The sequence below is a fragment of the Theropithecus gelada genome, chromosome 3 (assembly GCF_003255815.1).
Source record: "Theropithecus gelada isolate Dixy chromosome 3, Tgel_1.0, whole genome shotgun sequence".
In the NCBI taxonomy this organism is placed as follows: domain Eukaryota; kingdom Metazoa; phylum Chordata; class Mammalia; order Primates; family Cercopithecidae; genus Theropithecus; species Theropithecus gelada.
Window position 1 is genome coordinate 10,210,428 of NC_037670.1, and position 14,194 is coordinate 10,224,621.

The 14,194-nt window shown below is 50.9% G+C and overlaps 1 protein-coding gene across 1 annotated transcript in view; it reads left to right on the top strand.

The window, feature by feature from the left end:
* LOC112620392 (NADPH--cytochrome P450 reductase) overlaps positions 1-14,194 on the top strand; it is a 72,395-nt gene that overhangs the window by 52,832 nt on the left and 5,369 nt on the right. The window contains exons 3-6 of the mRNA XM_025378902.1: positions 3,876-3,924; positions 12,216-12,344; positions 13,089-13,238; positions 13,776-13,900. Of these exons, the coding sequence (XP_025234687.1) occupies positions 3,876-3,924; positions 12,216-12,344; positions 13,089-13,238; positions 13,776-13,900 (453 nt within the window). The remainder of the gene's footprint in view (positions 1-3,875; positions 3,925-12,215; positions 12,345-13,088; positions 13,239-13,775; positions 13,901-14,194) is intronic.

Genomic DNA, 14,194 nt, shown 5'->3' on the forward strand with positions numbered 1-14,194 from the left:
CCCTGTCTGTGGCGAGGGGCTCAGCCCTGCCTGTGCACTGGTGGCTTCTCTGGTACAGGACTTGCACGCTGCATTTCTCTGCTTCCAAAGGAAGGAATTTGGACTGGAGACCAGGAAAGCCTCATGCACCCTCTTCTCCGCCTATAAATAATCAGGTCCCCCATGCAAATCCAGGGCTGAAGTCCTCCGATGGAATAGAGCCCGTTCAGAGCAGTCCAGTGTGGGCCCCCTCGGGCAAAGCCCGGGAACTCTGCTTCTCGGAGCCCCCCAGCAGGGCCTTGGGTTGGCAAGGGAGTTTCCTGGCACCCTCCCCAGCAGGATGCGTTTAACCAGCAGGAACTTAAAGAAATTGTTCTGTGTTGCACCAGTGACCCAGAGGCACAGGTCCTCCTCCATCTCCTTGGGTTCCCTTTTCCCCGCTGGACCGCTCACACTTCTAGGCGAACCCTTGCTTTGGGGCAGAGCGGGCTGGTACACGTTGTCCACTCTGACGTTCCAGCCCAGAGGCTCCCCTCTCCACTCCCAGAGCCAGCCAGCCTGGCGTTCTGCTTTGTCCAACTGCGTCAGGTCACGTGGAAGCCCTCCTCCACACATCTGTGTGGTCTTAGCACATGCCACTTTGTGCCATGGATGTCTTTGAAATCACAGACTGATCGCCTTCCAGGAATGCCCTTTTTTCTATTGGGTGTTAACCAAGTTCCCCAGTCAGGCACCGGGGAGGCTGCAGAGACCAGATGCAGCACTTTAATAATAGTGTGGGCATGAGAGGGGCGGGGCCTGTGCAGTCCTGTGCCCGTCTAGTGTCAGAGCCAGGATTTAAAGCCAGGTCTGCCCTGCCACGTGGCTCTTCCCATCTTGCTGGGATCCTCCTCAGAGCCTGGCTTCCCCTGGCTGGAGGACTGGGCCTGTGAAGTCACAGGTTGTCTTGTTCTAGTCTCATGCCCTCGGTGCCTGGCACAGGGCCTCCCGTGCCCCCCCCAGGCTGGCATGCATTACCCGCAAGTACAGGGAGAGCCACCTGGCACTCACGGGGCACCAGGGTTTGCCTCTTGTCCTTTTCTTCAGCAAATCTTCAGATCCACCTTGTTGGAGACGGAACTTCCGTGGAAGCATCTGTCCTTTGAGTAGAGATAGGGGTTGCTTTTCAGCTGATGCCAGATCAGACCTCAGAGTTGGCTAGGGAGTGAGAAGTGCCTTCAACAGCCTCTTAGTCTGCCCCTGTGAGCCTCGTGCTGGACAGAGAACTCAGGGCTGGTCACCCTAGGAGGAGACACAGTGTCCTGTGCCATGTACCAGGCGTTGCGCTCATGGCAGGGACACACGGACACCTCCCCGAGGTTACTCAACCCAGGCCTCCAGTTAAGCCATGGGAATGCACAGAGTAAAGTGCCTTGGCCGACCGGTGTGTGTGCCACAGCGAAGACGGTGATAGGTAGCGTTGCTGCATGAGGGCCAGGGACGGCCTCTCGGAGAGGAAAGTTAAGTTCTGTGGTAAAGGATGAGTAAAAGGTGGGAAGGGGGTCACAGGAAGGACCTTGTAGGCCCAGGGAGTCGCGTGGAAATGTGAGCAGCTTCCTGCAGCCCAGAGAGGCAGGAAATGGGGCCGGGCCACTGCAGGAGGGGTGTGCAGAATCGGCCACTGTCGCCTTGTTTAGAATATCTGCTCCGCCAGGGCCTCCTTACTCAGGTTTAGCTATTCTAATTATCCTTATTGTTGGAGCCTTCAAAATCAGTCAGTCAAGCCCCACATGTACCGTTTCTATTTATTTGTATCGATTGGTTGGTTGATTGACAGGGTCTCACTCTGTCTCCCGGGCTGGAACCCTGATGTTTGAAGCTGCAGTGAGCTATCATCACACCACACGGTCATATGGTCACACAGTGTTGAGATCATCGCCCACTGCAGCTTCAAACACCCAGGTTCAAGCTCTCCCCACCTCAGCCTCCTGAGTAGCTGGAACCACAGGCACAGACCACCACACCTGGCTAAGTTTAAAAAAAAATTTTTTTTTTTAGAGATAGAGTATTGCTGTTTTACCCAGGCTGGTCTCAAACTGGCCTCAAGTGATCCTCCCACCTTGGTTTCCCGAAGTGCTGGCATTACAAACGCCAGCCACTGAGCCAGGTTCTTGGATGCTCTCTTTAAGAAAATGCCTCTTCTTGGAGGTTGCAGTGAGCTAAGATCGTGCCACTGCACTCCAGCCTGGGCGACAGAAAAAGACTCCATCTCAAAAAAAGAAAAAGAAAATGCCTCTTCAAGTCTTTTGATAGTTTTTCTGATGGAGGGTTTGTCTTTCTCCCATTGATTTGTAGGGCTTTCTTACCTTGTCAATCAAAGTCTTTTGCCCACATGTAAGTACATTACAGATATCCTCTGCCACACTGTGGCTTGCCTTTCCTTCCTTTAATGGCATTTTTTTAAAATTTTATTTTACTTTATTTTATTTTATTTTAGAGACACAGTCTCACTCTGCTGCCTAGGCTGGAGTACAGTGGCGCGATCTTGGCTCACTGCAACCTCCACCTCCCTGGTTCAGGTGATTCTCCTGCCTCAGCCTCCTGAGTAGGTGGGATTACAGGTGCGCGCCACCACACCCGGCTAATGTTTGTATTTTTTAGTAGAGACGGGGTTTTGCCATGTTGGCCAGGCTGGTCTCAAACTCCTGACTCAAGTGATCCGCCCGCCTCGACCTCCCAAAGTGCTGGAATTACACACATGAGTCACTACGCCCGACCAAAAATGTCATTTTAAATACAAAAATGTATTTTTGTCTTCCAGCTTGTCACTTGATTCAGAATGGCCATATTTCAAATATCCTAAAGATTTGCCACCCAGAGAAAGGTGTTTCCCACCTTGCTGTATTCGGCCAGGGTTTTAACCTCATTCAGCTTGAAAGTCCTGAGCAAGGGGAACTGGGCTTGTTCCTATGGCCCTGCAGACTTGGGGCAAGGGTCAGGAGGAAACAGAAGAACGGAAAATGGGGCGGGGAGGGGATGGTGCAGGGGTGGAAGGCCAGAAGTGGACAGAGGATTGTGTCACCCCAGCCTGATCCTGAGGCTGGCGGGCACCAGGCTGCCCTCTAGAGGGGGCCGACCCAGGTTAGGAATGCAGAGAAGGGAAAAATGAAATGTGGCCCCAGTGCAGGGGAAGCGAAGGGGGTCTTTGAATCCCAGGGGAGCTGACCCCTGTGCAGGACCTTTTGGGCAGAGCGGGAGTCAGCCAGGTGAGGGGAGTGTGGCAGGAAGGCTCTGGGTAGAAGCGCTGGCGTGCACAGGATTCTGAGGCCACCATGCGGGGAGGGGGTGTGAATCCGTGCCTCAAGCATGATTTGTGGAGGGGAGTGGCAGGTGACGCTGGAGACAGACTCTGAGGGGACTCGTGTGCCTGGATCCCGTGGGTCATGGGAGCTGTTGAAGAGCGGAGCAGGGCAGTGGCAGATGTGTGAGGCAGGGGCCGGAGAAGGAAGAGGTGAAGAGGTGGAAGGTGGAGGCGAGGTCAGGCCATGGGGACCTGGGCTGTGGGTGGGGAGGAAGAGGGAAGTGGAAACCTTGGCTCTTCCTTGAGGGAAACAAGCCCATATCTATCTGGGTGCCGGAGAGGTCTTGGCTTTGCAAAGCACTGGTGTCGCAAGAGGCTTTACTGTAGGGGAAATGGGAAGGGTGAGCTGGTGCGGGAGGTCTGGGAGCCCTGGTGCTGGTCTAGAGGCCAGCTGCTGGCGTAGCCCCTGGGGAGTAGCACGGGACACAGCTGGAATGTCCCCTTGCTGTGCTGCCACAGCATCCCGTGAAACCTGCATATAAGGACACCCACATCCCATGACACCGTGTCACACGACACCTGCCTCCCACACTCATTGCACACTTTTGTCTTGCAGGACCAGCTCTGTCAGAGAGAGCAGCTTCGTGGAAAAGATGAAGAAAACGGTGAGTTTCCTGCATGCCTTTACTCTTCTCAGGAAGCCTCCGCCCCAGCGGGCACGTAGGCAGGTTGAGTAGACACCTGGCATCACCGCACAGAAGAGGTCCGGGGGCCAGGAGCAGAAATGCAGCCTGGCTCACTTGGGAGTCATTCTTCCTAACCAAAGCCCTGAAGCAGCTCTGCTGTTGCTGGGACAGTTAATTTTCTTGAATGTTTACTTTTTGAACAAACCAGTCTAAGAACAGACCCTCCCTCTAACTCATGAAGCTGCCCTTCTCCCGTCCGGTCCCAGCCTATCCAAGAGCAGAGGTAAATCTCACATAGCTGTGGTCATGGCACCACTGCCATTTTATCTCTGCTTTGTTTTTGTTACTTTTTTTTTTTTTTTTTTTTGGAGACAGAATCTTGCTCTGTCGCCCAGCCTGGAGTCAAGTGGCGCAATCTTGGCTCACTGCAACCTCCACCTCCTGGGTTCAAGCCATTCTCGTGCCTCAGCCTCCCGAGTAGCTGGGATTACAGGTGCGCGCCACCACGCCTGGCTAATTTTTGTATTTTTAGTAAAGATGGGATTTCACCACATTGGCCAGACTGGTCTTGAACTCCTGACCTTAGGTGATCCGCCCGCCTCAGCCTCCCAAAGTGCTGGGATTACAGGCCTGAGCCACTGCACCCGGCCAATCTAAGTATTTAATTTTAGGCATCAGTACTACATTTACATGGTTAAAATAAAAACATCTACTCTTCAGTGGAAAGCTCACCTCTGCCACCCATTCATCCCCACTGTTCTTATTATTTATGGATCCTTCTAGAGTTCCTATATGAATATACAAGTAAAACAGAGACTCTTATTTTCACTTTTCTTATTTTTTAATTTAAAAAAGCTTTATTTTAGAGACAGGGTCTCACTGTATTGCCCAGGCTGGAGTACAGTGGCACCATCATAGCTCACTGCAGCCTCAAACTCCTGGACTCAAGCAATCCTCCTACCACAGCCTCCCAAGTAGCTGGGACTACAGGTGCACACCACCACGCCCAGCTAAGTTTTTAATTTATTCTTCATAGGAACAGGTTCTCAGTATGTTGCCCAGCTGGTCTTGAACTCCTAGTCTCAAGCAATCCTTCTGCCTCTGCTTCCCAAAGTGCTGGGATTACAGGCATGAGCCATCGCATCCAGCCTACACTTTTCTTAAAACACAAAATGTGGCATACGACGTGCACTGTTCCAGATCTTGCTTTTTTTTTTTTTTTTTTTTTTTTGAGACTGAGTCTTGCTCTGTCACCCAAGCTGGAGTGCAATAGCACAGTCTTGGCTCACTGCAAGCTCCACCTCCTCAGTTCAAGTGATTCTCCCGCCTCAGCCTCTGGAGTAGCTGGGGTTACAGGTGCCTGCCACCAGGCCTGGCTAATTTTTGTATTTTTAGTAGAGATGGGGTTTCACCATGTTGGCCAGGCTGGTCTCGAACTGCTGACCTCGTGATCCGCCCGCCTCGGCCTCCCAGAGTGCTGGGATTACAGGCGTGAGCCACTGCGCCCAGCCAACCTTGCTTTAAAAAAAAAAAAAACACAACTTAATATGTTTCAAAGATCCTTCCATATCAATACAAAGATACGGCCGTCATCATTTTAGCTGTACTGTGATTCCATTTTATGGTCGTCTGGATTCACTGTAATGCATTTAACCCTGTCCTGTTAAAGATGGGCACTGGGGCTGTGTCTACTCTTTGGCTCTTACCAACAATGCTGCTGTGAATTTGTGGCTCGGTTTGCACATTTGCAAATACAAAGCAGTTCCAGAAGTGGAATTGCTGAATCGGAAGGTAGATGCGTTTGCAATCGTGATAGAAGCTACAAATCGTCCCCGTAGGAGTCACACCATGGCACGCGCTCAAGAATAGCAATGTGTGAGAAAACTGTTCCCCACAGCCTTGCCAACAGTTTGTTATTAAAGTTTAGATTTTTGCCAGTTTTCTAGGTTTAAAAAAAAAAAAAATCTCAGTATAGCTGTAATTTACATTTTTATGAATGAGATTCAGTAGATTTTCACCCATCTTTTTTTTGTTTTGTTTTGTTTTGTTGTGTTGTGTTTTGTTTTGTTTTTGTGAGACAGGGTCTCGCTTTGTTGTCCAGGCTGGAGTGCAGTGACGTGATCTTGGCTCACTGCAGTCTCCACCTCCCGGGTTCAAGCAATTCTCCTGCCCCAGCGTCCCGAGTAGCTGGGGTTACAGGTATGTGCCACCATGCCTGGCTGATTTTTGTATTTTTAGTAGAGACAGGGTTTTGCCATGTTGGCCAGGCTGGTCTCAAACTGCTGACCTCAGGTGATCCACCCAACTTGGCCTCGCAAAGTGCTGGAATTACAGGCCTGAACCACCATGCCCAGCCTTTTTTTTTTTTTTTTTTTTTTTTGAGACTGAGTCTGGCTCTGTCGCCCAGGCTGGAGTGCGGTGGCCGGGTCTCAGTTCACTGCAAGCTCCGCCTCCCGGGTTCACGCCATTCTCCTGCCTCAGCCTCCCGAGTAGCTGGGACCACAGGCGCCCGCCACTTCGCCCGGCTAGTTTTTTGTATTTTTTAGTAGAGACGGGGTTTCACCGTGTTAGCCAGGATGGTCTCGATCTCCTGACCTCGTGATCCGCCCGTCTCGGCCTCCCAAAGTGCTGGGATTACAGGCTTGAGCCACCGCGCCCGGCCTTTTTTTTTTTTTTTAAATAGATTCTCTCTTCACATCTTTTGCCCATTTTTCTGTTGGAATTGATCTTTCTCCTTGAAATTATTAGGGAGAGAGCCTCTTGTCTGTGATACAAGTTGAAAATATCTTGCCCGTTAAATAGTTTGTCTTTTAGTGAGATTCCATCTCTTAAAAAAGAAAGTTTGTCTTTCAACTTAGCTGATCGCATTTTTATTTGTTTTGCTGTGTAGATGTTACGTAGTCAACTGTATGATTCTTTCTTCCCCCATGCTAAAGAGATAAAGATATTCCTGTATATTTTCTTCTAGTACTTTTAGGGTTCGTTTTTCATATTCAAAATTTAAAATCTGATCTATTGGGAATTTATCCTGATGTAAGATGTGAGGTATGAATCCAACTCTACATTTTTCGTAGCTGTCTAAACACCATGTAATAGAGTCCATCTTCCCCCCACTGTTTTGAAATGCCAGCTTTATCATATGCTTAATTCCTGGGCTGGGCACAGTGGCTCACGCCTGTAATCCCAACACTTTGGGAGGCTGAGGTGGGCAGATCGCTTGAGCCCAGGAGTTTGAGACCAGCCTGGGCAACATTGGTGAAACCTCATCTCCACAAAAACTAGAAAAATTAGCGGGACACAGTGGTGCACGCCTATAGTCCCAGGTACCTGAGAGGCTGAAGTGGGAGGATAGCTTGAGCTTGGGAGGCAGAGATTGCAGTGACCACTGTACTCAAGCCTGGGCAACAGAGCTACACTCTGAGTCAAATAATAATAATGATTCCAATATGTATACTGGTTTATTTTCATATTTGCTTGTTTAAGTGCTTTGATCTGGCTATCTGTTTATATATCGTGTCATACTGTTCTGATTATTAAAGTTTTATAATCTGTTTTAATACTCAATAGTGCCAGGCACAGTCTCCCCACCCCATTGCTATTATTGTCAGCTTTCCTGGCTGCTATTCCATACCTATTTATTTCTGGGGGGGGAACAGCTTTATTGAAATATAATTTGTATACCATACATACCCATTTTAAAGTATATACTTTAGTGTTTTTTAGGATATTCACAGAGTTGTACAGCTGTCACTACAATCAATTTTATTTATTTTTTTTCTTGGAGATCAAGTTTTGTTCTTGTTGCCCAGGCTAAAGTGCAATGGCGTGATCTCGGCTCACTGCAACCTCCGCCTCCTGGGTTCAAGCGATTCTCCCGTCTCAACCTTCCAAGTAGCTGGGATTACAGGCGCCCGCCACCACGCTCAACTAATTTTTGTAGTTTTAGTAGAGATGTGTTTTCACCATGTTGGTCAGGCTGGTCTCAAACTCCTCACCTCAAGTGATCCACCCGCCTCGGCCTCCCAAAGTGCTGGGATTACAAGTGTGAGCCAACGCGCCCGGCCAATCAATTTTATTGATAGAACATTTTCTTCATCCCCAAAAGAGACCCCATACCCATTAGCTGTCACCTCCTCATTCCCTAGTTCCCCACCTCCAGTTCCAAGCAACCATTATCTGCTTTCTGTCTCTACAGATTTGCCTATGCTGGACATTTCATTTAAAGGAATCACACAATATGTGGCTTTTTGTTTCTGGGTTTCTTCTTTTCTTTTTGAGATGGAGTCTCGCTCTGTCGCCCAGGCTGGAGTGCAGTGGCACAATCTCGGCTCACTGCAACCTCCACCTCCCGGGTTCAAGCAATTCTCCTGCCTCAGCCTCCCGAGTAGCTGGGATTACAGGTGCCCCCACCGCACCTGGCTGATTTTTATATTTTTAGTAGAGACGGGGTTTCACCATGTTAGCCAAGCTGGGTCTCTGGATTCTTTTCACTGGGCACGTTGTGTTCAAAGTTCACCCACGCTGTAGCATATATTAGTACTTCCTTTTTATTGCCAAATAATATTTCAGTGTATGGATTCTTACTTATTTTTCCACGACTTTTAGGATCAATTTGTTGAGGAAAAAAGAGCTGTTCAGATTTTTTTTTTTTTTTTTTGGTAGAGACTAGGTCTCACTATGTTGCCCAGGCTGAGCTCAAACTCCTGGGCTTAAGCAGTACTCCTGGTGTGACTTCCCAGAGTACTGGGATTACACAGGTGTGAGCCACGGCACCCGGCTGCTTCAGATTTCTATTACATCATGCCACATTTCTCTAGTGACATAAGTAGAGCTGCCATTTCTATGGGTCGAGACTCCCTGTCCACAACCAGGGTGCCTTTCCATTGGCATGAGTCCTTCGTGTGTCGTTCAGTAGCCTCTGACACATCTCTTATAAAGTTTATTTCTAGGTATTTTATATATTTTGATGCTACTGTAAATATTTAGCTGCTATCTTAGGTCATCTTTTGTTCTCTTAACCTGATCATCATAAGCACTTTCTCTTCTATTATTTTTACAGTGATTATTTTAAAATATTCTTTTGGGCAAAACCCTGTCTCTACTAAAAATACAAAAATCAGCCGGGCCTGGTGGCACGTGCCTGTAGTCCCATGTACTCGGGAGGCTGAGGTGGGAGAATCCCTTGAACCCGGGAGGCGGAGGTTGCAGTGAGCCGAGGTCGCACCACTGCACTCCAGCCTGGCCAACAGAACAAGACTCTGTCTCAAAAAAAAAAAAAAAATCCTTTTGGCTGGGCATAGTGGCTCACGTCTGTATTTCCCCACTTTGGGAGGCCGAGGCGGGTGGATCACCTGAGGTCAGGAGTTTTGAGACCAGCCTGGCCAACATGGTGAAACACTGTCTCTACTGAAAATACAAAACCCTAGCCAGGCATGGTGGCGGGTACCTGTAATCCCAGCTACTCTGGAGGCTGAGGCAGGAGAATCGCTTGAACCCAGGAGGCAGAGGTTGCAGTAAGCTGAGATCCCATCACTGCACTCCAGCCTGGGTGACAAGAACGAAACTCCATCTCAAGGAGAAAAAAAAAAATCCTTTTAATGAATTAACAATGACTTGTAGAAAATTCAGGAACTTTAAAAAGTATAAGAACATTTATTGTAATCCATAAGGTTTTTTTGGCGGTGGTTTTGAGACTCAGTCTCACTCCTGTCACCCAGGCTGGAGTGCAGTGGCTCGATCACAGCTCACTGCAGCCTCAACCTCCCAGGCTCAAGTGATCCTCCCACCTCAGCCTCCCAAGTAGCTAGAATCATAGGCACCACAGCCAGATACTTTTTTTGTATTTTTAGTAGAGACAGAGTTTTGCCATGTTGCCCAGGCTGGGCTCAAACTCCTGGGCTCAAGTCATGCTGCTACCTTAGCCTCCCAAAGTACTAGGATTACAGAAGTGAGCTGCTGCACCCAGCCCCATACGTTTTGTTTTATATGAGGTGGGATTCAGTGTGGAAACTAGAGACCGCTTTAGGCATTTTAATCTAGAAGGGATTTCACACAGGGAAGGGGGTGCTTCCAGGTTACTGGAGGGGCTGAAGGAGCAGGTTTCAGGTTGGTCTCTAAGATATAACAGAAGTGACCTGCGAGGTAACTGCTCCCTTCGAATCCAGCCTGAAACTGTTGAGTTCAGGATACACCACGTGTAGCTGTGATCCGGGATAAGAAGCTACTTCTACAGCTGCCTCTGAACACCACATAAGCCAGTAGCCAGGAGTAGGAACTTGCAGTCTGGCTACCAAAACTATTAGAAATACCTCAGGTGGCCAGGTGCAGTGGCTCATGCCTGTAATCCCAGCATTTTGGGAGGCCGAGGTGGGCGGATCACCTGAGGTCAGGAGTTTGAGACCAGCCTGGCCAACATGGTGAAACCCAGTCTCTACTAAAAATTCAAAAAAATTAGCCAGGCGTAGTGGTGGGCGCCTGTAATCCCAGCTACTCGGGAGGCTGAGGCATGAGAATTGCTTGAACCCAGGAGGCAGAGGTTGCAGTGAGCTGAAATCATGCCATTGCACTCCAGCCTGGGCCACAGAGCGCAACTTCATCTCAAAAGAAAAGAAAAGAAAAGAAAAGAAAAAGTGAAAGAAATACTTCAGGCACTGAAGACCAGGCACTGCTGCAGAGAACCTCACATTTGCATGAGGGGCCAGGAAGCCTTTGCCTCCCTTCCACCCTTCAGATCTTGCAAAGCATGTCCAATTGGCTGGACCGAATTGGCTGCGACTCCAGCCCCAAGGGGCTCTGGGGAACAGGATTTCAGGCTTTTCAACAGCTGCTGTAGGAGGAGGGTGGACTGACGAGTATGTGAGCCAGCCCCAGGACCTTTCCCTGTTGTCTAAAATTTTATAATAAATATGTATTATAATTAACCAGAAAACACTCCCAGAACTCCCCATTTTAGGGACTTTCGGTTTATTTCTTGCCAGTCTGTTTTCTTTGTGCCTATGGGTATAGAAAGAAAATATATATGTATGTTTTGATATACGTGTCTATTATTTATATAACACAATTGGATTGTACAGCCAGCCATGCATATCTGAGTTCTGAGTTCATGAATTCAACTGCAGATTGAAAATATTTGGAGAAAAAATGTATGGTTGTGTCTGTCCTGAACACATACTGTCATGTTACTGTTCCCTAAACAATACAGCGTAACAACTATTTACAGAGAATTTACATTACATTAGATATTATATTAATAAGTAGAGATGACTTAAAGTATGTGGGAGGATTTGTGTAGGTTACACAGAAATACATCATTTTATAGCAGGGACTTGAGCATCCTTCAATTTGTTTCTTTTTTTTTTTTTTTGAGATGGAGTTTCGCTCTTGTTGCCCAGGCTAGAGTGCAATGGCGCCATCTCGGCTCACCATAACCTCCGCCTCTCAGGTTCAAGCGATTCTCCTGCCTCAACCTCCCAAGTAGCTGGGATTACAGGCATGCGCCACCATGCCTGGCTAATTTTGTATTTTTAGTAGAGACAGGTTTTTCTCCATATTGGTCAGGCTGGTCTCGAACTCCCAACCTCAGGTGATCCACCTGCCTCGGCCTCCCAAAGTGCTGGGATTATAGGCGTGAGCTACCGGAGGCGGAGTCTTGCTGCCACCCAGGCTGGAGTGCAGTGGCGCGATCTCAGTTCACTGCAACCTCCACCTCCTGGGTTCAAGTTGTTCTCCTGCCTCAGCCTCCCTAGTAACTGGGATTACAGGTGCATGCCACCATGCCCATCTAATTTTTGTATTTTTAGGAGAGACAGGGTTTCACCGTGTTGGTCAGGCTGGTCTCCTAACCTCAGGTGATCCACCCACCTCGGCCTCGCAAAGTGCTGGAATTACAGGTGTGAGCCACCACACCCGGCCGCATCCTTGGATTTAAATATCTATGGGAGGTCCTGGAAGCATTCCCCCACAAATAAGGGCTATACATTGGTTACCCTTTTTAACTTTGTTTTTTCCCGTGTCATGAAAATGTCAGACATGTGATCTTGAGCAGCCGCGTGTGAGATTGCGTTGGTGACCTTTGCCCTCCTTTGCCACAGTGGCTGTGACAGTGAGAAGCGAGTCCCAGAGGAACTTAGAAGGGACTCAAAGCCAGGGAGGAAAGAGGGCAGCCTGGAGGGCCCCCGCCTGCCAGGCCTGCCCGGCTTGCCCAGTGGGTGTCCACCGGAGCCGTGGCTGAGGTCTGTGGCCCTCACCAACCCTGCATCTGCCTTCCTTAGGGGAGGAACATCATCGTGTTCTACGGCTCCCAGACGGGGACTGCAGAGGAGTTTGCCAACCGCCTGTCCAAGGACGCCCACCGCTATGGGATGCGAGGCATGTCAGCGGACCCCGAGGAGTATGACTTGGTAAGCTGCCACCGCGGGCCGGCCCCAGACGGGGGCCGGTCTGTAGGGCGCCCCTCAGCAGGGGGACACTGGCAGGGAGTGGGGTCCTGGGAAGACGTCCTTGGAAGTTGCCTTCCTGTGAGGGTCACTGCCATCCCTGCCCGGGCTAACTGAAGGAAGGGCCATTCCTGCAGCTGCAGCCACACGCCAGGCGTCCTTTCCCCAGGACCGGCCCTCCCCGGAGCGCCAGCTGCCCTCCTTGTTGCCACCACATCTCCCAAACCAAACCCACCCTCCCCAGCTGCTCCACTCCCCCCTCCTCCGGGGTCTTGGTGACGGGCACCACCGCACAGCCATCTCCAGGCTGCATTTCAAGTTGATGAACAATTTAGATTATCAGTGAGCACCAGGGCCATGTGGTGCTTGGGAGCCCTGGAATGATGAAGTTCCCAGGGTGACCCCAGACCTGCATCAGCACAGGAGGCCACGTTCTGGTGGCTCTTTTGTGGCAAACTTCACTTTCCTCTAGAAACACATCCTCTCCACTCCAGCCCAACACAGGTGGCCTTGTCCTGCCCACCTGACACAGATGCCCATGCCCATGCCCCACCCTCTGTGTCATTCCTTCTTTCCGATCCCATGACACCCGGACATCCCTGGCCTGGCACCACCCTGGGCAGGACCTGGCCTTCCCCGTCTGGTGCGGGTTGAACCTTGAGCAGGCTCAGTCATAGCCGGGGCATGGTCCTGCCCCTATCTCTGCAGGCTGACCTGAGCAGCCTGCCGGAGATCGACAACGCCCTGGTGGTTTTCTGCATGGCCACCTACGGCGAGGGGGACCCCACCGACAATGCCCAGGACTTCTACGACTGGCTCCAGGAGACAGACGTGGATCTCTCTGGGGTCAAGTTTGCGGTGAGTCACCCAAATACTGCTGTGGGCTCCCGGTGGCCTGCGGTGCCTCCGGATCCTCGTGTCTGAAAGGCAGCCCTCCAGACCCCCACCCTGTTCTCAGCAGCCAGGGCAGGCCACTCGTGAGACCCTCTCCTCTGCCCTGGACCCCAGCACTATGAGAGTGTCCCCTCCCTGTCCTCAGCTCCAGGGGACACTGGGTGCTGGAGACTAAAGGCAAGAGGGTTCTGGCCGGACGACTGAGACTTGGCTGGGCTAGGGGAGCTGGAGTCCCAGCCAGTGGGGAGGGTGGGCTGCCTCCACTTCCCCGTGGGTTGAGGCTGGCGGTGGACGGGGCAGGCTGTGGGCTGCAGGTCACCCAAACGAAGCCTCTTCAGTGGCCCAGTGTTCCTCACAGTGCAAGGCGCCTGATGGGATGGAGGCCTGCAGGTGTTCCCAGCAGCTCAGCCGGCGCTGTGGGGCCTCCCACCCCGCCCCCATGGCACCTCCCGCTGGTCAGGCCGAGGGCCAGGCCTCAGAGTGGCCCCTGTGTCCACACAGGTGTTTGGTCTTGGGAACAAAACCTACGAGCACTTCAATGCCATGGGCAAGTACGTGGACAAGCGGCTGGAGCAGCTCGGCGCCCAGCGCATCTTTGAGCTGGGCTTGGGCGACGACGATGGGAAGTGAGTGCCCACCCTGCCACCCTGATCAGCGCTGTGGGCCTAGGCAAGGGCCGTGGAACGTGAGGGGCACGCACACCCTTGTGTCAGCTGAGACTCAGCGACACGCACCTCCCACACAGGGAAGGGGCTCTCCCGCCTCTGCCCTGCCCCTGCCGGTGTTGCTTTTCGGCTTGTCCAACTCCCTGGAGCCTTCCTGATGCTCTGGGTTCATGTCACTGGGCGCCCAGTCCTGAGCTTTGGGGACGGGGCGTGCCTGGCACCAGGTATTGTTGCCACATCGGCCTGCCCTGAGCC